The following is a 26441-nucleotide window of genomic DNA, read 5'->3' on the forward strand; positions in this document are numbered from 1 at the left end:
TATAAAAAAAAAAAAGTTTTTGTTGTTTCCTTTTGGTGCTTAGATTTGAAATGTCTGTGTTTTGTCTCTTCTAAATGTCCAGTTAATAAAGAACATGTGCATAGTATTTTCAAAAGGTGAAAAAAAATATTTGTGTGTGGCTGTTGAATAGAGCTATGTCAAATTCTAAGCATGAAAAACACAGTATTATACATAAAAAATAAAAAGAGGGGGAGCAGTAAATAACAAGATAAAAATACCAAGATTAGGAAATGTGGTCCTCTTCTGGAGAAGAGCAGTGAAAGCTAATGGTTATTAGAGCAAACCATTGTAGATGAACACATTTGAGGCCAGAAGAGATCATTTGTGTCCTATCTTGTTAAAAAAAACCCTGTATCCTTTGTGTATCTGATTTTGTACTTGGTTATATTTAGAATGTTTGTAGTTTAGAGGAGCCCCTGCTTATAGTAAAATCAGTATGACTGTTCTGGCTGGTGTTTTGAACGATTGTGGCCTCACAGATGGAGAGGTAGCTTCCTGCATTTGAAAGGTTAGTGTCACTTCTGGAATTCCTTCCAGGTGAATGCCAAGTCAGTTTGGTGATCTGTGTTCTCCACGGGACAAAGGACTATCATACCTGTCCATTGCTGAGAAGTGCTGTAGCTTGGACATTGTGTAGAAGGCATGAAGGAAGGATTCTCCCCTTCTGCAACCTCCTACCCTTTTTAATGCTGGAAAAGTTCCAGATTTTGAATGGAACTTGGTTGAGTTCACCTATCCATATATCAAGGACATACATGTGAAAAGCTGACCAAATATGTCTCAGAGAATGTAATTTTCTTTGTGCAGCAAGGAAGACATTATAGCATCAATCACATAAATCACACGATTTGTGAAAGTATATGGAAATCATATCAACTTACTTTTAAAATACCACTTACAAAGAAGTCCTTGGGACTCTGGATATTTGGATAAAGGTTTGGTATGCAAAAAATAAACTTTCAGTCAATCTTGTCTGAATCAATGTAGTCCTAACACATGAAAGCTTCTGAAAACCAGCAGCTCTGTATACATGTTAGTAGAGCCTCTAGTCATGCCTCTAGATTTTTTTTTTTTTGAGGAAATTCAATATTTATCCTAAAGCAGAATTTAGAGTGAAGATTTTTTCATCTAACAAGTTTAAGCAACAAACAAGTTTCAATGTACTGATCCAAAGGAGTATTGAAAGCCGTCTGATGCCTTTACAATTGTGTTAGTGGTAGCATAAATGTCAGTTTTTCTGTTGACACAATTATTTAAGTTCAGTATGACATACCTGGTGTTGGGAGATGAATTAACAATAACAGATTAGATATCCAGTGTGCTCTCAAATGGAGATCAAACGTGTTTCTAATGGCTTAACATGGGGGATTTTTTTCCATGCACATTTGGAAATGCGTTTGATTAAACTGTTTTAGTTCCAGGAAATTAAACTTGGTTAGTCTTAATTGACTTTACCTGTTATTGCTGTTCTTGGTGCAAATACTCTGCAACTGCACATTGGAAGCAGATCCTAAAGGGCCCCTTGACACACTGTGATGATGAATCAGTTTGGATGAGCAGTCTGAAATAATCTAACTTTGAACAGTGATGATTCAGGATATAAGACCAGCTACCTTTTTCCCTTGGTGTTTAGGTCTTCACTCAACTAGATAGTTTATCTCCATTACCCACATCAGTCACACTACTGAAGAAAAAATTACTTATGTATATAAGGAGGAAAAAAGAACGTTCATTCTGACAATAATGTCTTCACAGAGATGAGGAGACTGTGTACTTTGTATTACATACAGGCAAATGGTAACTTCTGGATTGACTTGAATGCATTTTTGGGTGAGAATTCACTTCCAGCTTCTGTGGTTTTCATCTTTTTGCATTTTGCAGTCTGCTCCCCTGTTTTATTCTCACCACATTTTCTTAAGTGATCAGCACCTTTTTACCAACCAGACTTCAGTGACCCTGGGCTGCACTTGATTTTTTAGCTGCTCATGGGCTTTAGCTCTATCCTGCTGATGCTGACTGCTCCTCTGCATGTTTCATTCTTATAATTAACTCATTCTTTTTTGTTTGCTATACCATCTGACAACTCCATAAGCAAAGTATTTTTATTTTTCTTTCCAAGCTCTGCTTCTCTCATCTGATTGGCAGAAGCAACCATCTCTGCTTTCAGTACAGGTGTATATCAGAGACATCTTGTTTGTCTCCAAACAGTTCACATTTTTTTGTGTGGTTCATTTTGCAAATTCATTTCTGGGGTATTTTCATTTAGAAAGGGATATTTGGGTCAGAAAAATGAAATTGGTCACTTGAGCTTTTCCTCAACAGCTGAAGCCCATCACAGAAAGGTGCATATTTTGTGTTGATTTTTTTTTTCTTGGTGTTCCTTGAAAAGATCAGAGCAGAGGCTAAAGATGCTGAGTTTCGGTGGATAGGCTCTATATGTTGAGCTGTGCTACTAGTTTGTTATAAGATAATGGTTAAAATATGTAAATTAGACAAGTGCATCTCTCTCTGAATTTAAAGCTACTTAAAACAAACAGATTTTGGTTTGCACACTTTCTACTATGCTTGTTTATGCCTGTGAATTCCCACATGTTTCCTTTAAAGAGGTGAACCTGTTTGAATTATAGCAAATCGAGATTGAAGCCTAGAATTAGCATCATAAATGATCAGGAGAAAAATGGGGAAATGCAACAGAGAAAGCCTATGGTAATGGCAGATGACCACTTGTGAAGACAAACTTGTAAACTGCACTGGCTGAAAACTGTTTTGTTTCAGTTCTAGATGACGTTTAACAGTATTTTACAGTGGAAGTAACAAACCTGCTTCTAGATTCTTGGAAAGCACAGTTTTGTGAAGACTCTGCAAAGACTATTTATGAAGAAGAAAGATGAAAGTGGCTGGTAAAGCAGAGGAGTTGGGTAGCCAGTAATTTTTTCATCCATGTTGACCAGACTATTGCATTTTTAAAAGCATCAGAAGTTTTGTTATATTGAAAGGAGCGGTGATTACTCCCATTAGCTAAAGTTTTCTATGTGTGTATAAATATAAATGTAAATTATATTTTTAATATGTAGAATATGGGGGAGATGGCTCAATTTTTCAGATGTGGCACATGTTTTCTAAAGACTGCTTTGGTTTAGTTTGAGTGACAAGATTGAATTCTGTCAGAAATTATTAGTGGCATCTTTCAGAACAAGCTTGTAGTTGCTGAAGAAATCCTGCTGCAGAATGGGCTCAAAGTTAACTGCTTAAGTTATTCCTCCTTACAGGTTTATCTAAACGTATGGTTATAATTCAACATACAGTTTGTGTATTTTTAAATTTTGAGCTTAATGTTGTAGTATGTGTTTCATAAAGGTCTCTGAACGTAGCTGCCTTCTGCTAACTCAGTGCATAGAAGCAAATAGCAAAATATATGAGAGAAGAGATTCCTCATGCTTTTATTAACATCTTCCCTATCAATTAGACCTCCAAGAGGAGGTGATTTTTTAATTCTGAAAAGAGAGGGATTCTGTTGGTTTCCCTGCTAAAAAAGATATCTCAGAAAAGAGATATGTTTTCAAGTAGCTGATCCAAGAGTAGGTCAACCGCAAAAAGAATTGTGACAGTCAAGGAGGCATCATCAGAAGGAAGAAACAGGATCCTCTGTCTTTCTGTTTTGTTTTGTTTTTTTTTTTTGGCCACTTGATCAAGAGGAGGTAGTGAGAAAAATCGTTGACAGGTCTCTTAAATATAGTGAGAGGAAGCTGTGATTTGAACTTTTGTTCAATGAAGGAATAGGAAATGTGGAAGGAGCTGTTGAAAGTTAAGCAATTGCTTTTCCTGTGTACTTCAGGGTCTTGATAGAAGTACTGATGAGTCCTGTTTAACCAGGCAGTAATTTTCTACTTGGATCACAAGAAACTCCTTATTCTTCCTGTGATCACAATTCTTTATTTTTTTACTTCACAACTTCTACAAAATAGGACCTCATAGCTTCTTTTCATCTGTAGAATACTGAAAATTTCATGGGATGCTGTAAATAGAGTAACATGGATTTTAGCTTGTCTTCCCCTTTTATAGGCATCTAGTTTGCAAAACGAGTGTAGTTTTCAACTAGTGTCCATACACTGTGTCACCACATATGTGGTGAATTTTCTGGACACATTTGTAGATTTTTCAGTGCTTTTCTTGAAGACAGTATGAGTCACTCTAAACAAAATTAAAATCAAATAAGCGTTCTGAATTTGTCTTCTTGACACTGAGAAGACATCAAAATATGCATTTAACCCCTTGTTTTAGTTTTGGAAACACGTCTCCAAATTCTAGCATTGCCTGCAGTTTACTTTAAACAGATGGATAAGAACAGGTAGGTGACCTGGTAGTGCATTCTGTGCCAACTGTACATATGTAAGTATTTTGTACAGTCCATAGTGTGCCAGAAAATAATGCTTTACTGCTTTCTTTGTCAAATAATTCCACACTCTTATTCTTTTCCTAATATTCCATTTGTGTTTTTCTTACTAAAATGTCAGACTAATAGAATAAAATTAATCTCATTAAATATAGCTCAAGCTATACAAATCTGATTAACTGCCATAGACACCCACATAATTAATCTTTTTAAATAAAACTTTTAATATTTCATGAGCAACTCCTGCGTAATGGAAGAATTTTTGTAGAGCATTTGCTTAGCAGCTTACTTTCCAGAATATTGAATTTTCTGAGTAAATCTAATAGTAGCATTCCCTTTGATCTAGCCACTATTTTCTAGTAGCTGGTCAATATTACTGTTGTTGTTGGTAGTTCCTGTGTTGCTGGTATAATGAAGTTCTGAAGAGGTGACTATAATAGCAATAGCATTCAAATGTTCTCCATATATCAAAAAATCCTGTCAAGCAAACAAGAGCAGTGCTACTATATTTTTCTGATGAGTTCAACCCAAATGTGGTTCTTTGCTTTATGCCTTTATAGTATTTCATATAATTATTATAGCAATTTTGTATAATTAACATTGATTCATAGAAATAAACTGATAAAATGGGTATGAACTAATTATAGAGGTAGGTAGATAAAAAGTGACGTAGTTGATATTGTCTGTTGTTAATTGAAGACTGAATTTTTTTCAGTCAAGTGCTTGTGTTTTTCAGTCAAGCTTGTGTTACTGAGTCTGAAAAGGAATGAACCTGTGCTACAGAAAGTTATTAATGTGATTGTATCAGCATTGTATCAACTGGAGATTATGTAGTGTAGGATGATCTTCAGTTGTGGATGTGGTAATCCTTTAACTTTGTGTTCCTGCTGCTCCTTGTTTCAGTCTTTCTTCTCCACACCCTTCAAGGACTGCTATGGAGTTGTATTACAGAATTGTTATTTTCAGTCTGAGGATAAAATTTTGCTTTGACTCTGTTACAGAAAACCTAAAGCAACCTTTTGAAAAATTATACTTTCTATCTATTATATTAATTCAAAATAGTTCGAAGATGCAAAATGCATTGAGATCAGTGGGAACAAGAGTCCTCTCAAATAATGGGGTCATAAGTGGAGTATCTGAATTTCTCAGAAATACTATTTCATCACAAGTGAAAGGTAGATGAAGAAGAATGATGGCATCAAGATGAAGTGATTTTTATCTTGTTCTTCTAATAAAAATGGTTCAGCTTTAATATAGCAGGCTTATCAGAAGAGTGCACTACAGATATTGCTTAAGATTTTAAAGCATTCCTTTGATGTTGTCTGACTGCCCTCTTCAGGATGATAGTGAATATGTTAGCCTGCTTAGTGATACCTGTTTCTAGAAATAACCAACTAATGAGGACATCACTTTTTTTTTTTTTTAAATTGCAAACTGCCTGTTGAATAAGGCTGTTAAGTAGCAAATTTTACAAAGTCAGGTAGTAAGGTTGAAAGCTGAGGTTTATTGTGCTTCATGTTATTTATTCTTTGTGGGAGTAAAAGGTCATGAATTTTCATTTTAACTCTTAAATTTTTGTGATAGTTTTTTCATATACAGTGTATGTCTTAATAGTACACAACTTTGCTACAGTTTGTATGTAATATATGTCATGCCTAAAGTTGATCTCAGTTATGAAGAAATGGTGAAAGTCTTGGGATATCTATGGTCCTGTAATGCTCTTCTCCTTTTTTGCTCTCTCTTCTGTATGTTTAATGCAGAGTTTCTCTTAACAACAAACAGATTTTTGAATTTACAGCTTTTAAATAAACTGTTCTGCACCATCTAACACATAGAACTGTTTTTCCAGAAACGCTGTTTTGAGAAAAGCTGCAGAATACATTTAGTTATACTGCTTATGTATCTTTCTATATGCAAAGTCGAGTTGCCAAGTGGTGAAATCCTGGTTTGGACTCTACAGCAGATGTGATTAAATAATAATATGGAAATTAACAAAGGAATCTGTGTCAATCAGGAAGTACTGCAAGCATTCTTTCATTTTTTTTCCTCTGAATTTTTTTGTTGATATTGATTTGTCCTATTAAAGAATCTGTGGGTTTATGTTTGTGTGTTTAGAGAATGTCTCTGCTGATAAAGATCCCAAGATTATTCTCTTAGAATTAATTCCCTTTCCCTTCCTTTTAGTGCAATCAGGGCAAAGTTTTTTGGTTTGTTCTTCTGCTTGTTTGGGGGGCTTTTGTTTTTTGGTTTGTTGTATTTCAGATTTATTGTGGTGGGGGTTTATTTGTTTTTTGGGGGAGTTTGTTTGTTTGGTTTGGGTTTTTTAGTTTTTATTTAAAGTGGACAGGTGAACAAGCAAAACCTCAAAAAAATCCGACCTGATTATAGACCCATGAGTAAAGCCAAGAGGAGGCTTTCTGACATATTTGAGTATTAGCAAATCACCTTCTGTTCTACAAAATTATCACTTTTAAAACAAGTTTTAGAGAAATAATCTGTAATTTATTATGCTACTTACAAGCCTACTGTTTATTTGGTTGGAATCATTTCCCAGGTGCTTAGCAATTTCTTTGGCTCTCTTTTTATGGCTCTGCTGTTTTAGGAAGACTGCTACTTTCACAATTCTGTGTTGTTTGTCCACTGGTTTCAGAATTCCTTATTTGTAGCTGTTTCCAGCAAGTAAATCCTGATATTGTATTCAAGGGCAACATAGGCATTTGCTTGCATGGATCTGTTAGCAGATTTTTGTTACACTTGCCACATAGACCACTCCTGTTTTCTGAGACTTTTAAATATGGAAAACATTATTTTTTCTTAATATCATCTTGGAATGTCTCTGGTATAGTTTACCTTAACACATTTTGTAATTTTGGAGAAGACGAGTTTGAAGCAAAGAGTTGGATAACTAGCTGAAACATTTTAACTGATAGTATGGCTGTTGAGAATGATACTGAAAATGTAATTTATCTAGCTGTTGTAGCTGGTTATAGCATATTTTTTGCCAGTGAATGCCATGTGGATGTACATTTGTTTCTTTCCCTTAACAGGCAAGCTAATGAAGAATATCAAGTACTGGCTAATTCATGGCGCTATTCATCTGCTTTTTCAAACAAACTGTTTTTCACAATCGTGGATTATGATGAAGGGGCAGATGTTTTTCAACAGGTAAATGTTGGACACTGTAAAGCATTGTTAATTTTTAGAACTATGTGTTGATTTGCCAAATAATGCAAGACAAATTATTTTCTGTATGTAGGTGTGTACCTCTGTGTTTTGTATACAATTTCCTCCTGGTTAAAAACACTGCATTTTCTATGACATTAACAAAGGCAATTCTACCAATAACCACTTCTAGTTTTTCCAAGCATAGTTTATAATCCTTGTTTATAGATTGCATTATACATGTGCATTTTTTTTCCCAAACAATTGTTAATGCGATTTTTTAGAATGAAGAACATTGCAAATAACACTTGCATTTAAAGATTTATTTTCTCTTTAGAGGTAAAAAGCTCTTAACTAATTGCTTTTATGTGATACAATATTCTTCAACTTCAATAATATTTGAATTAGTCTGGAAGTTCTTCAGGGAAAAGAGAAGAGGATGGTTTACATTTTATATATTGGCTATAAAGAGTGAAAAATCAGCTGTTGGAGAATAGTTTGTCTCCCTTTAAACTGAGTAGTCAAGGCAAAATGCATCCCTTGAAAATTAATACTAAATACTGACATGATTTTCTTTGATATTTATCCATTGATTGAAGCTAAAAATGCAGATTAAGAGAATTGAAAAGCTTTGAAGTTCTCCGTATATTTTAAACACCTTTTGGTGAAGTGTGTGATTTAAAATGTTTGGGGGAAAAGATTAATATTTATTTTTAAAATACTTAATTTAAAAAGTTTAATTACTGTTTTTAGTAAATATTTTTACTTCCAGTTGAAATATTAGAATGTATTGTGTAAAGAATGGTTATTAGTGGCTTTAGATTTTGCTTTACAAATTAAAGATTTGCTTTACAAAAATTTGTATTATTGTAACTTACGTGATTATAATAATACAATATATGTTGTTTGATCTGACCTTCTGGCCAATCAATACATGTTAGAATAGTCCAATTCAACTTATTCCTTGTGTAACAGAGCACAGATTCAGTTTTATTTTGAATGGTATGCATTTAAAGTCATGTTTACATGTAGATGAAATTAAACATCAATATGTAAGGTTCCTGCCAGTTTTAGAGATGCAGTGTTAAGAATACATTGTACTAATGACTGTTTTAAGGTGGATTTGGGGGAAATTCTGACCATACATTTATGTGTACAAACAAGTCATGTAACATTGATGCCATAGCAAAAAACCTCAAAGGTAATGCAATTTGCATTTTTTAGCTTTTGCTATGTTTACAGAGAAATGGTAAAGTAGTTCCAGACCAGCTGCCCCCAAAGTCTATCCAATGTCAGAAGGTTTCTGCACCTCAACATGTTTCTGTATCTTATATTTCATTTAACTATTTCACAACATTTGTCTTAGACTTTCTTGGAATATTTTTTATTTCCAAAACAGCTCGATAAAGAAGAGGGGTACTTTTTTGCTTAGATTAAAAACATTTTAATAGTTAGTAATTTCTGTTGAAAAATTCAGTTCTGTACTTGATTAAAGATTAAGTTTGGGTAATGTAAAATTAAGTTTCATTTTTCAGGAATGAAACAGGCTTACTCTGCCTTTTTTATTTAAAGACCTCCATATTGCATCATCTTTAAGTATTTCCTCTGATTTTGTTTATTTGCATTTTCATTTTTTTAAAATGCTTTTTTGCACTATTTTTGAGGTGTCCTGAAGATGGAGGAATTTTATGTAGTAAAACTATATTCTCCTCTACCACCTAGCAGAGTTGAAGTCAGAATTTCAAGTGGCAAATGTAGATGGAAATCTGTTTGTTTATCACCTTTGGGAATTTTCATATATCCTCTGAATGGTTCCGGTGACATCAACACATGAATTAAGATTTTCTAGGGAAAGTTATGTAGTCAGTGCTAGTTATCTAGGCCTTTCTGGATTCAAAAAAGACTAGTCACTCGTGATTAGTCAGTCTTGTAACCAGTAGAAGGCTAGATTAATAGTTTAGTTAACTTTGGATTGAGAGCTGGGCAAGGGAAACAAGTCAAGCTGCTTTACTCCCTTTGAATATCTCCCTGATATACTTTAATAGATTGGATGAGTGCAGGTCTCTGTTTCACCAGTTACAGGAAAGGTCTTACAGCATGTGAAAACTTTAAAGCATAAGATACTCTTACTCAGAAAAGCTTGTGGGTGAAATACTCTGAATAATTAAACCTCCTGAAGAATCTACTGGAGGGAATATTCTGAGCATTCTTTTTGGAGGACTATACATGAAGATGTGTTAAAAATGTAATGTATGGAGGCACATAATATTTTTGTGCTAATTAGATTTGCATTATTGAGGATACTGTGTTGTCGTATTTTGAGGATAGAGTTACTAATTCTTTTTCCTGCTGTTTTTCCTGGTTTTGTAGTTGAATATGAACTCTGCTCCGACTTTCATGCATTTTCCTCCAAAAGGTAAACCCAAGAGAGCTGACACATTCGACCTGCAGAGAATCGGATTTGCAGCTGAGCAGCTAGCTAAATGGATAGCTGACAGAACAGATGTTCATGTAAGTCTTTCAACATTTTAAAAGTTGAAACCAAATGTATCTTTGTAGTCTGAGGCAGACTGATGACAAATTCCATCTTTCCTTAATTTTTTTTTGTCAAGTGAAGGTTCTAGAACACATTAAAAAAATAACATTCATGGTATTTATGGTAACTTCTGCGGTTTGCAGATTATATTCCATTCTTGCTTGGTTAAATTTTCTGTAGTCTTATTCTGGATGAAAACAAACAGTGATAATTAGCTGTTAAGAAGTAAAATGTACTTTGCAAGACTATGTACAAAACAAATAGATTTGAATGTAGTTGCTTCTAATTCAGATAGAACCTGCAAATCTGTTGAAGAAATAATGTTTCGGAGTTGAAAAGTTCAAAATTATACATGAAATTTTTTTCATATTATGTGCTTATTAAAGGAAGTACTATTTTTTCTTATTTAAATATATTTAGGGATTAGTCTTGCTGACTTTGAATCCAGATTTCAGATGCTCTGTATTTATCTATATGGAAGATGATCTGTATGTGTGCATTTATTACAGTCTGTATTTGCATTTATCTTTTCCAGATTAGAGTATTCAGGCCTCCTAACTATTCTGGTACAATTGCACTGGCTCTTCTGGTATCTCTTGTTGGTGGCTTGTTGTATCTACGAAGAAATAATTTGGAGTTCATCTACAACAAAACTGGTTGGGCCATGGCAGCTCTGGTATGCAGATTTTCCTTACTAATTTGCTTTTTATTAGTTTCTTATCCTAGCATATGTGTCTTCATTACTTGCATGGTAAATTAAAAGCCATTGCATTAATACGTTGTTCAGAATGATACTATCAGAAAAAGATGGATAATCTAGATTTTGGGTCTAATTCTCATAAGCAGTGAGTATCAGTTACTATGAGTGACTCACTGAAAATTAGCAAACTTTCTGATAGCTGCAGATTTCTGTTTGAACTTTAATATGAAAATATTTCAAAAAATAAATGTTACTGATGTTTATGGCTATGGTTCAACTTTTACTTTTTTGGTAAAATCAGTAGTGTTATGATTGATTTAGTATAGATATTGGTGTCAGAATATCACTTTCAAGTGATGAAAGGTTGAGAAAAATAAAAAAGGCTTTATATGTTTGTAAGACAATGATAAAATATCTGAGAAACAAATAAAAAGGGAGAATTCTATCCAAAACTGATTTCAGTAGTACTGACTTTAACATTCTACAGTTAACCTAAATGAGAATAGGATGGTCTTAGAACCTTAATTCTGAGGAAAGACTGGATCTAGCCAAGTCTGTTTGAAATACTAGTCAACTAAATCCTCAAAACCGTAAATAATGAATTAAGGTTTAATTTAGTTAATAGTGTGTTGCAGTATGTTTAGTTATATCACAGTTTTTGAACAACTGAATAGAGTGATGAAAATATGGACTGTGCGGTATAGTCAGCTGTCATAGTTTTAGATAGGCAATAGTATGCAAGGATGGTAGAAGATGGTTAGGGTGTAGCAATAAGGACTCATTACTCTGGCATCATTATGATTGACAGAAGAGGAAAAATCTGAGGAGTGGCATCTGAGGCTTAATTTTCAGGGACGTGGCATCAAGAGCATGGTTACCAACACTAGAAGAGCATCTGGGATTATCAAGTCCAGTTCAGCATTTTGCTGCTTCATAGAGCTCCTTCCTGCTGTACTAGTAGTTTTATCAATTAAGAACAGTACCTGTAAAAATTTTGTCCATGTGTTTTGCACAATATAAACCAAGCTTTTATTCTTTTGCCATTGAAATCATTATGTATTCACTTGATAATTTAAAAGATTTTTTCTCAACTTGAATCAATATGAATTGACCTTTCTTGAAAGCACATGGCTACGATTTTAGATGGAATGTGAATTTATTTGTGCATCAGCATTCACATTTTATTTGTAATCTAGGCTCCCTTTCCTATGAAAGCTTGGACCAGATGGTCTTTTGAGGTCTCTTTTAACCTGGGGTATTTTATAGTTCTGAGTATTTTAGCTCTGCTAGAAGTAGGTTACTGATGTATACTATAATCAGTTTTGCCTTTTCAAAGCTATATGATTTGCTATTCTGCTGTGATTCAACAATATGAAAAGATACTTTCTTTTTGTGATACTTTCAGCTGATGGACCTTTGGCAGCCTTTATTACACAAGTTCAAAGATAAAGTTACCTAGTACCTGTTAAGCACTAATTAATTTTTATGTCTGAATTATTAATAAGATCTTAAAGACAGCTCTTTGTTCAGAATTCCTTAATATTTGGCATTTCTCTTGAATAGTGCTTACTGATAATGCTCTTTTCTCTCGTGTGGTATCGTAGCTTTTCCTACTAGTGCACTTTGCATGCATTCTTTAAGCCGTTTGTTAATAATCTACACCATACATTAAGGAAGGAATAAAGAACAAGTTTTCAAATAAACCACCTGTAGGGCTAGATTTCAGGTAGAATGATGTTTCCTTTTGATCTAGAGAGCCACGGGCAGAATGTCTTCCTTGTTGTAGGATGTCATTTGAAGTATCCTGAGTTCTAGCACAGGGTTTTGACATTCCTCTTCCAAAGTAAGTCTGTCATGTTTAGTTTCATATTTTTTTTCTAGATTACAAGGTTTTTTTGATCATAATACTTTTTAAAGATGTACTACCACCAGAAAGCTCACATTTTATCTGTATCAGTCTAACATTTTTTGAACTCCTGATCTTTAGCAATAACCTGAGTAAAACAATAATTGGCACACCAAAACAGATATTTGTGTCAAAAATCAAATAAAGATATGTAATAATTGGTATTTCCTTTGTTTAACCGTGCATTGTATCTCTAGAGACGGTAACTTCATTTCAATTTCATATTTCTGAGTTTCAGATCAAAAGTTTAATGTTTGAATGTTCTGGGGAATTGGTTTTTTTGTCTTGCAGAGGTTAAAAATGAGTTCTTCAAATCATAGAATTATTCTATTACAAGCTGCATTCAATAAATGGTTGAAGACATAATTAATTTCCTAATTAATAAAATTAACACATCAATTCTTTCTTAGAATATTTGCCGTTCTCCTTAGCAGCAGCTTGACAGCTGAACATTGCATCTGAATGTAACTGTAAACTGCAGTGTGGAAAACCTATTATCACATTCCACTCCTGTGGACAGGTTCAGTGTCCAGATGGAATCAAATATTTAAAGAAATTCTGTTAATACCATTCAGTAATTGCTATCCTGCTGATTGTATCAAAAAGCAAGGGACTAAAATGGCATTAATGCCATTTAATGTTGTTGCTAATACTGTTTCCTATAAAATTCTGGTTACTTTAAAAATTAATAGTACTGAAAAGATGTTTTACAAAATGTTCTTATATCTAAAAGTATATAGTAATTAATCATGGCATTGAGCCAGTGCTTCACTATTTTAATTGTTATTGTCCTTCTGACTTCGCAGTGTTTTTAAAGCCCCATAGTCTGCAAAATGATGTTTTGTCAAAGATCATACAGTTACCAGAAATCCTTTTGGTTTTATTCAGATTTACCCAGCCATACAAGTTAATTTTATAACTTCTTTTTGATGGAATCAACAAGGGCTCCAGATTGCAGGCTTTTGCACAGATAACGTCAGTAAATAACTAAAATATGTTAGAATTCATAGAAGAAAATGGACAGTCATTAATATATTCCTTCTAAGTTATCATGTAGTTATGATTCCCTTAGATCATACTTCTTTTTCTACCAGTAAAACCTAGAGTGTCTTTTTTGATAAAAGCTCATTAAAAGGAAAAATGGAGAAGAGAGTGTCTAGTAAGATGCTTTTTATGAAGGGTATAAATAAGAAATAAATGTTTAATTTTAAATAATTATATTCTTCATTAATATTTTTTCCTCTTTGAACTTTAAAAAGCAAATTAAGTAGGGAAACCCTGGCAAGATGCATAAAAACTACAGGAAGCCCATGTTTTTAACAGAAGTATAAGCAATTATCTTGTTCCTTATTGGCAGTTCTTTTTTTTCAGATGATAAAGAATTGAGAAAGCATGGAAGCTCTTTTCTAAAAGCTGTAGGTTTGTGTTTTGATTGGGTTTTGGGAGATGTTGTACTGTTAAGTAACTAGCATTCATTAACTAGCGTTCGTTAGCATTAATTCATTAAATTTAAAATAACATCTTTTAATTTCAACTGAAAGTTTTTCATAAAGATCCTGGGATTCAGTGACTGTGTCATTGCAAACAGAGAACTCTCTAGTTTTCTTTTTCTTGCTTTTTTAGAGCTTCTTAGTTTACTAAGTTGAAGAACTTTTATTTTCCCAAATGTTGAATACTTTTTATGTAAATGAAAAATGGATGGCACCTCTCTGCCCGATTGAATAATTTGTTGCTAAAAATTAGAAGAAAATTCTCAGCATAAAACGTCTCTGCTGTTTTTACTAGCAGAACAGAGGATCCCAGAGAGATTAACTGAGTTTTTGTTCAATAACTCCATTGATACCAAAGTGTTGTGTCTCATAGACAATATTTCCAGCACTGTTTTAGGAGAATATTTAGGAATGCGTGTACTGGTTTTGATAGACTTTCAGAAGCAAGACCAGAGCTTTCATCTCACACATTAATTGCAATGTCAGTTCACACAAAACCATTAAATTGGTTTTGTCCTCAGCATTAGATTGTGCAACAGCAATATTTGTGGTTTCATCCCCTCATTGAAGCACTGCAGACTCTGGTAGTATCTTGTATGCCTTAGGCATTTTCACTTGCAACATCACCCAGCAGACTTTTAGAATGACGAACCCGAATGACTGAGTCACAGTACATGATATCCCAAAAGATGTCTTTTGAGATCACATGCATTACTTATCCCCTAGATTATCTTAGACTTTAATTCAAATTCTGCTATTCATCTATGGATATTTTTCCTTCTGACATGCCAACACCAAGATGAGGAAGGAATTCTGTCCTCAGGTATTTGCAGAATCGTGTCCTTTTATGCTGATAACAAGAAGCAATTCAGACACTTGTCAGGACTCTTAATTTCTTAAGCAGGCAGAAGAAAAGGTCAGACAGTATAAACCAGGCAAGCTTCTAACATTTTAGATGAGGAATTGCTTCATTTTAGACAACAGTACTTGTGCTGAGAGTTTATATGTTCTGTTGGCTAGAATGTGGGTAGCTAGGGATCTTTTGAAAGCACTTACTTTACCAGGCTGTCACTGTGGTTTTCTGCATATAATTTTCAGTTTTATTTTATGTGTATATGTCAGATTTGCCTATATACCTGTGAAATCTGGGAAGGCAAAATTCTGTGCTCAGATTAGAATGGCAGCTCCCTAGGAGCTGACTGTATTGGGCAAAATATGTCAGGTCACTTGAATGAGGAGATAAAGTGTGTTTACTTGTTCTCAGAACAGTTAATGGGTATGAGAAATGTTTTGTGCTGATACACTCCACAGTATCTATACCACATAATACATTCATCATTAGTTATTGGTCAAAGAGAACTTGAAGGGTATTGTGGCTACTAGTGGCTTCTTCACCCCTTATTGGAAATGAGAAGAAAAAAGGTCATGAGTTTTACTCAAAGATAGACATAGAAAAAGTCAGGTTCCTCTGTGTGAGTAGATAGGCATCTCAAAAGAACAGCAAAAAATGCTGATTGTTAATTTCCTTTTCTTCCTATAGTTGAATGCTTTAGGGGTGCACATTTAAAGATACAGAAATCCATTGTCTTTGCTTCTGTGTTATAGTCCCTGTCCTTGAATTGTATATCTCTTATTGGAGATTCTAATAAGTGATGGATTGTTATGTAGAAGTTGAGCACGAATATCACAGCTCAGTAGCTTTCATTGAGCACAAAAGCAAAGCTGAACTGGATAGGAGGGATTACATTTGTTTAAACAGTAATTGTGAGGTGGTTAAAACTTACATATGCAGAACAGTAGAGAAATTAAGTGCAGAACTGGCTGCCCGTGTCTCCCCCTTTTTTTTTTTTTTTTTTTTTGGAACTATACTTGAATTTAACTAGTCATAAATGAACCTAAAGGTCCATTATTTTTCTTACATTGCAAAGTGTTTTCCATGTTCTTGGGTTTAAACTTGAAAAGAAATCTAATTATTGGCTTTGTATGGTATCTGCTAATAGGAAGTTTCTCTTCAAAATGCATTCCAAATGGCTTTTTAAATCTCAAGTAATTTTGTTTAATGAACTGGCAGATAGTGTTAAACAAAACTTATGTCTTTGAGAAGGGATGTATTAAGCCAAAATAAATCATTTGACAAAGTTTGCAAGACCAAGAACAGTTTAAAAATTCCCGTTGATGTGCTTGTGAAATTGTGTCTCGCTAGCAATTCAGTGTTCTGCTGGGACTCTTGGTGCTTAATTTACCTTGCAACTGTTAGCAGTAGCCTTGTGGTTTAAACACCACAGGTGAACTCAAAGCAGTTTTCCCCCTTAGTGAAACTGAGGATGGAAGTAATCAAGAAAATACCACTTGCAATTTGTTAACAAGGTCCTTGAGCAGACCTGTCTGCACATATAGTGTGCTCAACTAGGACTGATAATAGGGGGAACTACTTGCCACTGAAGACTTCCTGTGGACATTTGGTCTTGGAACCATATTATGTTGTAGCAAATCACTGTTCTTTCCCTCTCTTTGCTACACCAGTCAAAAATGTAGATCTAATCTGTTTGCTTTTATCATTTAGATGCAGAGTAAGCTACCTAAATCTGGAAACTCTTAAAATAGTTTGAACCCTGAAAAAACCTTGAACTCCCTTGATAAATCAGGTGGCATGCAGCAGTTAGTGCTGTTCTTGGAGTCTGAGGAAGAGAAAGAAGGGAGCAGAGGGATGAAAGGTCTGTAGCACTCCTCTCTGTAGAACTGAGAAAGTAGAGACTCTTCTATGAAAAAGTGTCATTGTGCTCAGAGATAAGTGCCTTGGCTTGAATCTTCTCCTGTACTCCAGTTTTCATCCTTTGAACTTTGACAAGATCCAGGAAAACTGCAGAAAGTGGCCATTTCTCTGCATATGAGAGTAAATATGAAGTCATTAACCACATGGTACAGATTGATCATTTGTAGGAATTCATTTGGTAAAGTTTTGTCCTGGAAAAAATGAACTCACAGTAATGGTGAGTGAACTAAGTGTTCTGGAAACTTTAGGATCCCAAGCCATGGGATCCTATGGAACCTATGCCATTTGGAATGGCATCAGCATGATGTATCTTACATGTGTGCATCTGTTCTGCAAATAGTGGTATGTATACAATAGAAATCTATAGTTTCCACTGTTGGGTTTTTTTTTTTTACCCAGATGATTGTAATTGGAGAATATAGAACACAGCAAAATGAACTTGAATGTCAAGGGCTATCTGTAGCATACCAAATGCTTACTTAAGAGATATGATGGAAGTGCTCTGTTCTTAGGATACTTAAAATAGATGAAGATTGGAAGAGGACTAGGGAGAAGCGGGAGAATGTTTTCTGGCTCCTGAAAAAGTAATTTTGAAATACACCGTAAAAAGGAACATGATGGAAAGAAATCATCGCAGATCCAGTATGTGGTATACTGAATTAGTTTCCTTGGTCACTAGCAGTCTGAACTGAAAGAATATGAGTGATACCTTCAAGTTAAATAACCATATTGTTAAGTCTTTGCTTTTCAGTAGTCTTAATACTCAACATTTTCTTCTCCCCACTATTGTGTCACCTAGATATTTTTTTGTTAGATGTTACAGTCTCAACGGCATGGTATTTGTATTGGCAAATATTAAAGATCTTGATTAATTTGAGAGATTTGTAGTTTATAAAATATATGACTATGTAAATTGAGCTGGAGTCTTTTTAATCTTTCTTTATGGAACCAGATTTGGCCCTAGAGAATGTAAATTTCAAACAACAATTTAAGAATTAGAGAAATGATTTTTCATAGAAGACTCACCTTCAGAGACCTAATTTTTGTATTCTATCCATCTGTTATCTTTCAGTGTTTTACTTTTCACCTAATTTTTTGCCTTTCAAAATATCTTTCACCTCACTTTTGTTATCCACATTTTCAGTTTCTATACTTTTGTGCTTTCACATAAGCTATCTATTGTGTGATTCATCACCAAAATTGCAGTATAAATTTCTCTGCTAAAACAGTCTGCAAGGTATAGAAATAACTATCTGTTACTCTTTTCCAGTAATGTCACTGTATACTCTTTTCATTTTGTTGCATAATATTAATTAAAACATAATCCATTTGCTAATAATCACTACCTGTATGCCTTCATCTGCCGTATTAATTAATATACTGTTACATTCCAAATCCTGTTAAGGGCAAAATGAAACACACCTTATATTTAAAGCCAAGAACCTGTTCTTATTGTAAGTAAAATCTTAACACTACAAGGAAGAATTATAATTAAACCATATATGAAAATGTATCTTTCTTTTCTATTACAAGAGAAAAAAGTCTTAATCATAACAGCATAATTAAAATTGTTTTGCACACACTTCTTAGTGTCTTTGCCTTTCTCTGATGTCATGGTTAATATTCCACTGTTTATATCTCGAGATCATTCTTTGGCTTTGGTTTGGGGTGATGGGGTACTATGGTGAGTTGTCAGCATTCCAGGTTCTCTTCCAGGGAGGAGTATGATGTTGCTGCTTTCTTCCTTCTAAAGTTGCTGCTTTGGGGTCCTAGGGGCTATTTTGTACTTTGTGCTTCCTTCACTGATCTGCAACTAAATTTTACATAATAATTTACTGGGTAAATGGTGGTGGTCTTCCATATCTTAGATGCTTGTCCTTTGTTCCCTTTGTTAGCCCTAAAACTGTTTTTGATGAGCTCCCATATCTGTGTTTCTTTGTTCACTGTTGGTGTAATATTTATAGGCTTGGGGTCTCCAGTGTAATCCTGTGCATCCTTTCTTATCATTCCATACTGGTACACTGCATCCTGTGTTTACAGTTCTGCTGTCTCTACAGTCATCTCATGCCTGCACTGCATCAGTGTGTTGGTCATATTATTTCATCCCAAACAGAATGGGGGGGGGGGGGATTAATGAGCCATGTGAAGATAAACAAAGGTAATGTAAAGTAGACATAGTCACACGGTCTTTGGAAAAATTGCTGTTTCAGCTAAAGAAGTTAAAAACCCCTAACAACTACCAAACAACAACAACAAAAAAATACCAAACAAAACCCCCACCAAAACAAAACCCAAAACCAGGAAAAACAAGACATATTTGAATAAAACCTGACAAGATTCAGTAGTAAGGCCTTGCAAAATTTATTCGTATTACTAGAGGTGACAATGCTGCATTTACAGAGATACAGAGCTCCAGTAGCTTATATTTACTTCACAAATGAGTTACTAAGGATTCTTTAAAGAAAATCCTTTAAGGGTTTTAGTAAACCCTGGCTTAGTTAGACATTATGGTATGAATTTTTACATTTGTGATCCATCTACTTATGACTTAAGTCATAAATATGACTTAAGTGTGCTGTTGGGAATATTGATATACAGTAAAAATGAGCATATATGTAACTTTATCTAAATTATCTTGTAATTTTTCTAAGGATTATCTATACTGATAAGACACAAGACATGTTTAGATTATACAAGTTCCCTATTTCTGTTTTTCTCATTTGTTAATCAAAAGTCACAATATTTTCCTCTTTAAGAGAATCATAATTACCTTCTATGAGAATTGAAGTCTGTTTTTACAGTTGTCATGTATCTCTAACCTAACTTCACACTCCTCCGTAGGGAATTTCACTTTTCTAACAACTCAATCACTGCTATCTGTCATAGCTAAAATGAATCACAGTCATATAGGACACACAATGAGAATTTCATAAAATAGGACACGTGTTTTTTTAATAACTGGATTTTTCCTGTGACTTTTTATATCATTTCGTACACCTGAAAGCAAAAAGGTAAACTAAACATTTATATAGAATTTAGAGACAGAAATATTTTCATGAAAGGTTGTATAAGTCTTAAATACTAGTTTCCAGAACATTTGCAATGAATGCCTTCTACTGCTCCAAGTGCTTGTTGCCATATAGATGTGCAAATGTGGCACATAAATATAGGATGAGCTAACTCATTTTCAGAATAACAAAAGTGATTGAGAATTTTATGAGAGCAACACATCTGAACACGCGATGCTCAAATTCAAATAGAGGTAGATACTGTGTCTGGTTAGGGGAACAATTACGTATCTAAAGCGAGAATCACCAGCAGAATGGTTTTCTGTTCAATTCATCATGGTAAGTTAATAAGCATATTGTTTTTCTATTTTTCCTAGTGTGTTGTATTTGCTATGACATCTGGTCAGATGTGGAATCACATCCGTGGACCACCATATGCACATAAAAATCCTCAGAATGGACAAGTGGTGAGTTGATTATTTCAATTTTATTTTTAGGGGAAACATTATATAGACAGTCACTTGCTACAGTGAGTCTACAATTGCGAAAAGTTGCAGTTCCATAGTTCTGTATGACAGTCTGTCAGAGTCTTAAGTCTCTAGTTGCAAGCAGAGTCTTTGGAATTTTAGGTGTTCGAGAGGTATTTGAGCAATGACATGAGTGGCTGTGTTTTCCAAAATTCTCTCTATGAGGCTCTTAGCTGTAGTGAATGTGTTATAAAATGTTCCATACTACACAATTTTCCGCTGCCCAAAGATAAACACAGATACTGTGTCTTTTTGTAGGGATGTGCTCCCTCACATGGTAAAAAACAGATCTCTTTTGTTTCTTCCTTTCAGGCTACATTTACACAAACCCTTGAGGTTTGTAAGCTCTTATCTTCCTATCCAGAGCATTTTATTTAGAAAAGGAGATACCAAATATTTTCATGTGCTTTGTACCATCTCCCATCATGTCTGTAACACTTCCACTGAATTTTATGGAATGCTCTATCCTGTATCTCTTTGCTCCTTTAATTTAAATTCTTTATCAACTTTACTAAGTTGACTATTGCCAAAATTACTATTGCCAAAATTAGTTAGATCCCGCTACTGCTATCTTTGAAGAATTACCTTGTTTGCTTCTTCCTGCTCACAAATTAGCAAATGTTCATCAGACTTCAGAAAAATAAACTCCCTTTGCCTGCTAGGAAAGTAAAGAGGACCTTGTCAAGTTTCTACCACTCTTAGTTATTTACCACTTTTCAAGCAGTTTCTTGGGATGGAATCTACAGAACTTGCAATGAACTTATCAATCAGGAAGCTTTTCAGTAACTAATGACCTGTTGAGCTATTTTCAGCTTTGGCCATCACTAGTTAAAGGAAACTGTCGTATGCCTTAAAGAAAAAATCTGTTTTAACTCCCTTAGTGTCATATCTTAATTGGAGTAGCAAAAAATGACGGTTTGAATTTGATTACCGATCTGCATTTTATCAATCTACATTTATGCATTTACATTTTATCGTTTTATCAGCATATTGATTTCATAAAAATGTCAGGATTTCATCTGTGAACTTTGTTATTCAGAAATAGAATTGATGATGTAATAAATAATCTTAATAAAACACTTTATGAGAATTTAGAATTTTTCATTACTGCTTTGCAGTATTAAGTTTATGATGCTTTCTTATGGAGTGATAGAAAGGAGAAATACTGCATAGAATAAGCAGTGACAAATTAGTTTTTACCATGTCCAGTTGTATACACATTGCCTGTCTTAAAGACCTGTTTCTGAAGTATATCCTACATTAAGTAATCTTAACATATTCCTGAATTTGTGCTGGATTGTCTAAGTTTTCAAGTGTGGACTCATATCCTGAGTGTCTGTAAAGCTACTACTTTGGGAGTGTTAGCACACATAACTAAATAATGGAAATAATGGTAAAGATGTTTTTAAATTCCAGATACTAACCTATTGTATTGGTAAACACACATACATTCTTTTTTGGTTTTACTGCAGTATAGGACTTCAGGTAAGTTGTGTCAGTAAGTAAAACCAGTCAGATCCTAAAAATTAAAAAAAGGAAAGATGCAGGGTCACCAAGATCCTACTTTAATTGAGCTTTCATTGACCAGTATAGTTTTAATTTAAAGCTCTAACTTTAGAAGTGTTAGAAGCCAATTAAGTATTCTATAAACCTTTATCTATTTTACATTGTGAGATTTTTTTTTAAGTAGCAGTATTGAACATTTTCCTATTTCATTTTTCTAGCACTTATCTACCTTTCTGTGACTTTGAAGTCATAAAAGTGCTTATCTAACACTTCTTTGAGATTTACTCAACCGTGATAATTCACTGTAACACACTGTGAATTAAGTCAGCAACTGCTGTCTTTACATCTGGATGAAATTTAACTCATCGCTTTCTTTCCAACATCTAGCATTTAGTACTGATTCCAAATCTGCATGCCAGTTTTGTACAAGGATTACCTGTATGTAATACTCTGAAACTTTATTGACAGTCTTACCATGTAAATTTCTGATTTTAGGAGGAGGCATAGAATTGCTCACCAAGCTTAACAGTTTTGTTGTTAGGTTCAAAATTACTGATCTGAGTTTTTCTTACTTCATAGGAGCTAGTGGTTAAGTTCCGTACTGGCCTGATATTCCAGCAGCCTTTGAAAGTGGTAATAATCTGTCTTCATAAACTGTTCCTTACCTCACATATCTTACATGATATGTTTTGTTCTTGCTGTAATTCTAGATGACAATTTCTTCTTAAATTCCTGTTGGTTTTTTGTTTGTTTTTTTTTTTTTTTTCAAAAGATAAAAGGACAGCTGTTTGCTTTGCTTAGACAACACTACTTGCTATTGCCAGTATCTTGTGCAGGTACAACATTACCAGTTCTTAAAATTTTTGGCTTGTGAACTGGGGTTATGATTCTTTGCTTGATTACCTAAACGACTCTATGATTTTATTCCTTGAAGCTTTCAAACCATATTTTTGTATTTCAGTATGGTCTATTCTGTGAGGCTGATGTGCTCTCTTATTGAGATTGTTGCAGTTAGTTCCTTTATTCCCCATTGCCATCAGCTAATTTCAGGTTTTGGATCCACGTGAAAGCAGCATCAATTTTAATGTAGAAAGCTGAATCACACTGTTTGCTATGTCAGTTCTGGTTTAGGTTGATGAAACTGGTGCTAGTCTTCTGTCTTGGCACATACTTTATTTCTGTTTCATTTCTGGAGATCTTCATCTTCTGCCAAATAATTTTGTTAGGATTAGGTCCTTACTGACTGTGTGACACTAAAATTGGTACCTGTTTTACTGGGACTGAGTAACATGCTGTTGGTGTCTGTGTATAAAATCTTGTGAAAGTTCTGATTTTTATTCACAACTTGATCTGAATTGAGCTGGTGGTGAGACAGGTGGAGATGGAGAAAGCAATGACATGGCTTTGAGCCTTCTGCAGAGGTAGTTCTGTTGCTGTTTAATTGACCTAATAGGAAAGAATTCTCATTAGATTTTCATCAGCTTTTAATCAAATAGCAGCAATAGCTAAGAAGGCATTTATGTATATCTTTCCATGGATTAGCAGCCTTTTGTTTTATTTTACGTACAAATTCCACAATTTTTATTATGCAATATACTTAAGACTGTATCTTTAAAATGGTCGAAAGTTTGCTGTAAATGAGAAGAGGGTAAAGGACAAGCTTGATCTAAAATACTGGATTAACATGGTTTCCAAAGCTCATTATTTCCTTTCCTTCTCTGAGAAGAAATTATTAGAAGTTGGAAAAGTTTTTGTGTGAAGAGGAAAATATGATGTTTTTATTATCAGTTATTAGTTGCTGCTTTGTGGAATAGACAATGGTATTATTTGCCACTATATTGGGTATTTTTTAATGTCTTATATTTAAAAGGTTGTTAAAATTGCTTAAGCATAACACAGATTATGTCCTTAGGAAGCAATTTATCTTTTAGATAGAATACCTTATAATATCATATTAAATATAAATATTTGTTCAACTGTAGAGTTGATTCATCCTTCCCCCCTCCCCCCATCACTTACCTTTCACAGTTTTATAACCACTGATCTTTATTCACTTTTCTTGCTGATACAGATATGTGATAATGTTTCTGAAGTTAAATGAAACATATATTTGACTGCTGGTACCATTTTTGCATTTGTCAATGCAAAGTTAAGGTACTCTGAAAAATTTGAACTAAGAATATTGGGATTCTTAACTCATGTTAACCCTTTACTGCTAAGCAAGATAAAATGTCACTGAAGTTAATTCTTCATGGTTTCTGGTACAAAGGTTTTCATGTCAGTCTAATTAAAGTATATGGAACCATTTCTTGAAACGATTTTAAAGAATTACTCCCTTTCAAGCTCAGTAGGTCACAGTAAATGCATTTTACCTTCAGTGTATCTGGAAGCACGTTTGAAGTACAGTTGGCCAAGATTGTCTTTGTAATGCCCGACTTTTCTGCAAGTGGCAACATTGGTAGCAGTTTCAATGCATACAAAAGTCAGTTTACTGTGTGATATGTTATTATATATTTGTCTTGCTTTTGGATAAAAAAAAGTTGATATAGATTATTATATCAGTACCTAATATAAGGTATGAGATTGGTCTGATTTTACTACAGGAATATTTTGGTGTAATATTATGGTAATCAAAACCATACTATTGTTGGAAATGCTCCTCAAAATTTTAAGGGAATAGCCAATTATTTATGTTAACATACTGGAGAGAAAAGAGTTGTGCTTTATTTATGTTATGAATATTTTTAATGAAATAGCTTTCCTGTGATTATCAAAGCAGTGAATCTATTCAGAAGCTGCAAGAGGTAGAGGTTTCTCAAGCCTTTAAACTTCTGTCATGATTTAGTCAAAAAAGTTAACGGGCAGCGTAAGGCGTAGAACTAGTATAAAACAATCTTAATTCTGTTAACAGATCAGCACATTAACAACTGGGCAACATCATATCTAAACTACAGTTGGAAAAATTATTAACCCGTGTAAGAGATCTGTCTTAATTCTTGAGATTGCAAGGGTGATTGTGTCTGGCATTCTGTATAACATGTTTCTGTCTTGAGACTAGAACAGGGAAACCACACAGGGAAACTCTTTTTTTTTATTGTGGGAAGAAAAGGAGGTAGGAAAAGTCATGACAGAAGGGTTGCTGAGATGAGGCATTAGAACCTTTGCATTCTTATAATAGTCAATTCTGGACACATACATGCTGTAAAAGTTCACATAGTGCCATTGTATTACAAGGGCCATTATTTTGTCTCAGTAAAGATGGAACATGTTCTCATCAAGTAAAACCAGATTTTAGACAAATAAGCATTCAGCAAGTAGTCTATCATGATAAAAGCCAATAAAATGAAATAATAAAAAAGCAACCTGCCAGATTTGAATTGCTTCTTGTAACAACAGAAATCGAATTTTAATTGACTGATACCACTTTCAACTAATAAACACTCCTTGTCCACCACTCTTTACCTTCCTTTTACTAAGTGTAGATGGGCTCCTAGAAGCTGTTTAGTTTAATTTGAAACAGCTGTTTTCTGCAGAGCAGCTCTTTTTATGTCAGAAATCAGGGAGACCTCAAATATGTAGTTATGAGGTATCTGGAGATAGAATGATAATACAATACAGTAAAATATACTTAAAGACAGAAAACCAGAATGCCACATGGGAAAAACTGGTTCATGTTGTTCTGTTACCACTAGAACAAGAGCCATTTTCTTAAATTCAGCTTAAAGGCCAGACAGGAATCTAGTTTTTCTGTCTCGCTAGATTTTACTGGTTGTGTCGATGTTAAAAGATAAGAGGCTTCTCTATTAAAATAATTTTGATTGGATGATAACTTTGAAGATTGTCTAGTCCAGCTACTTGTTCAGAGGTGGTCAGGTTGCTCAGGACTTTGTCTAAGAGAATTTTTAATGTCTCCATAGTCAGAGATTCCCCAACCTGTTCTAGTGTTTGACCATCCACAGAATTCTTTTAATTTTACCTTCTAATTTATTTTTGTCTTTTGTTTTTAATTTCCCTCAAGAACAGTCAAGGTAAATTTTATCCTTCTCTTCAGTAAAAGCTGATTTAGCCAAGTTCTTAATTGGAATTTAACAGTGATGTTAATAAAATATGGACTTAACTCAGCAGCACAGCTTTTCAGAGCTCCTGTCAGCATACTTTGGCTTAAGTGACACTAGCATTATTATGATACCACTGCAACATCCAAACTGGAAACAAGAAAAAATTAAGCCTGGAGTAGTCAGAGATTTTTTCTCAGTATAGATTCTACTCTGAATAGAGTCATACAGATATGCTTCCTATAGCTGTTAAAGAACTTAAGCATTTGTTTTCTTCTAAAATCTTACAACTTTGAGAGTGGAGAAGGGCGAAGTGAGGAAAGGAACATATTTTCTCTATTGCACAACAACATCTTTCAATCTT

At 34.1% G+C, this 26441-nt stretch overlaps 1 protein-coding gene across 2 annotated transcripts in view; it reads left to right on the plus strand.

Annotated features, from left to right (window-relative positions):
* TUSC3 (tumor suppressor candidate 3) overlaps positions 1 to 26441 on the plus strand; it is a 109433-nt gene that overhangs the window by 36443 nt on the left and 46549 nt on the right. For both annotated transcript variants that reach the window (XM_032686561.1, XM_032686563.1), the window contains 4 exons: positions 7462 to 7579; positions 9947 to 10087; positions 10648 to 10788; positions 20367 to 20456. In XM_032686561.1, coding sequence (XP_032542452.1) covers positions 7462 to 7579; positions 9947 to 10087; positions 10648 to 10788; positions 20367 to 20456 — 490 coding nt within the window. The remainder of the gene's footprint in view (positions 1 to 7461; positions 7580 to 9946; positions 10088 to 10647; positions 10789 to 20366; positions 20457 to 26441) is intronic.

The sequence above is a fragment of the Chiroxiphia lanceolata genome, chromosome 4 (assembly GCF_009829145.1).
Source record: "Chiroxiphia lanceolata isolate bChiLan1 chromosome 4, bChiLan1.pri, whole genome shotgun sequence".
Lineage (NCBI taxonomy): Eukaryota > Metazoa > Chordata > Aves > Passeriformes > Pipridae > Chiroxiphia > Chiroxiphia lanceolata.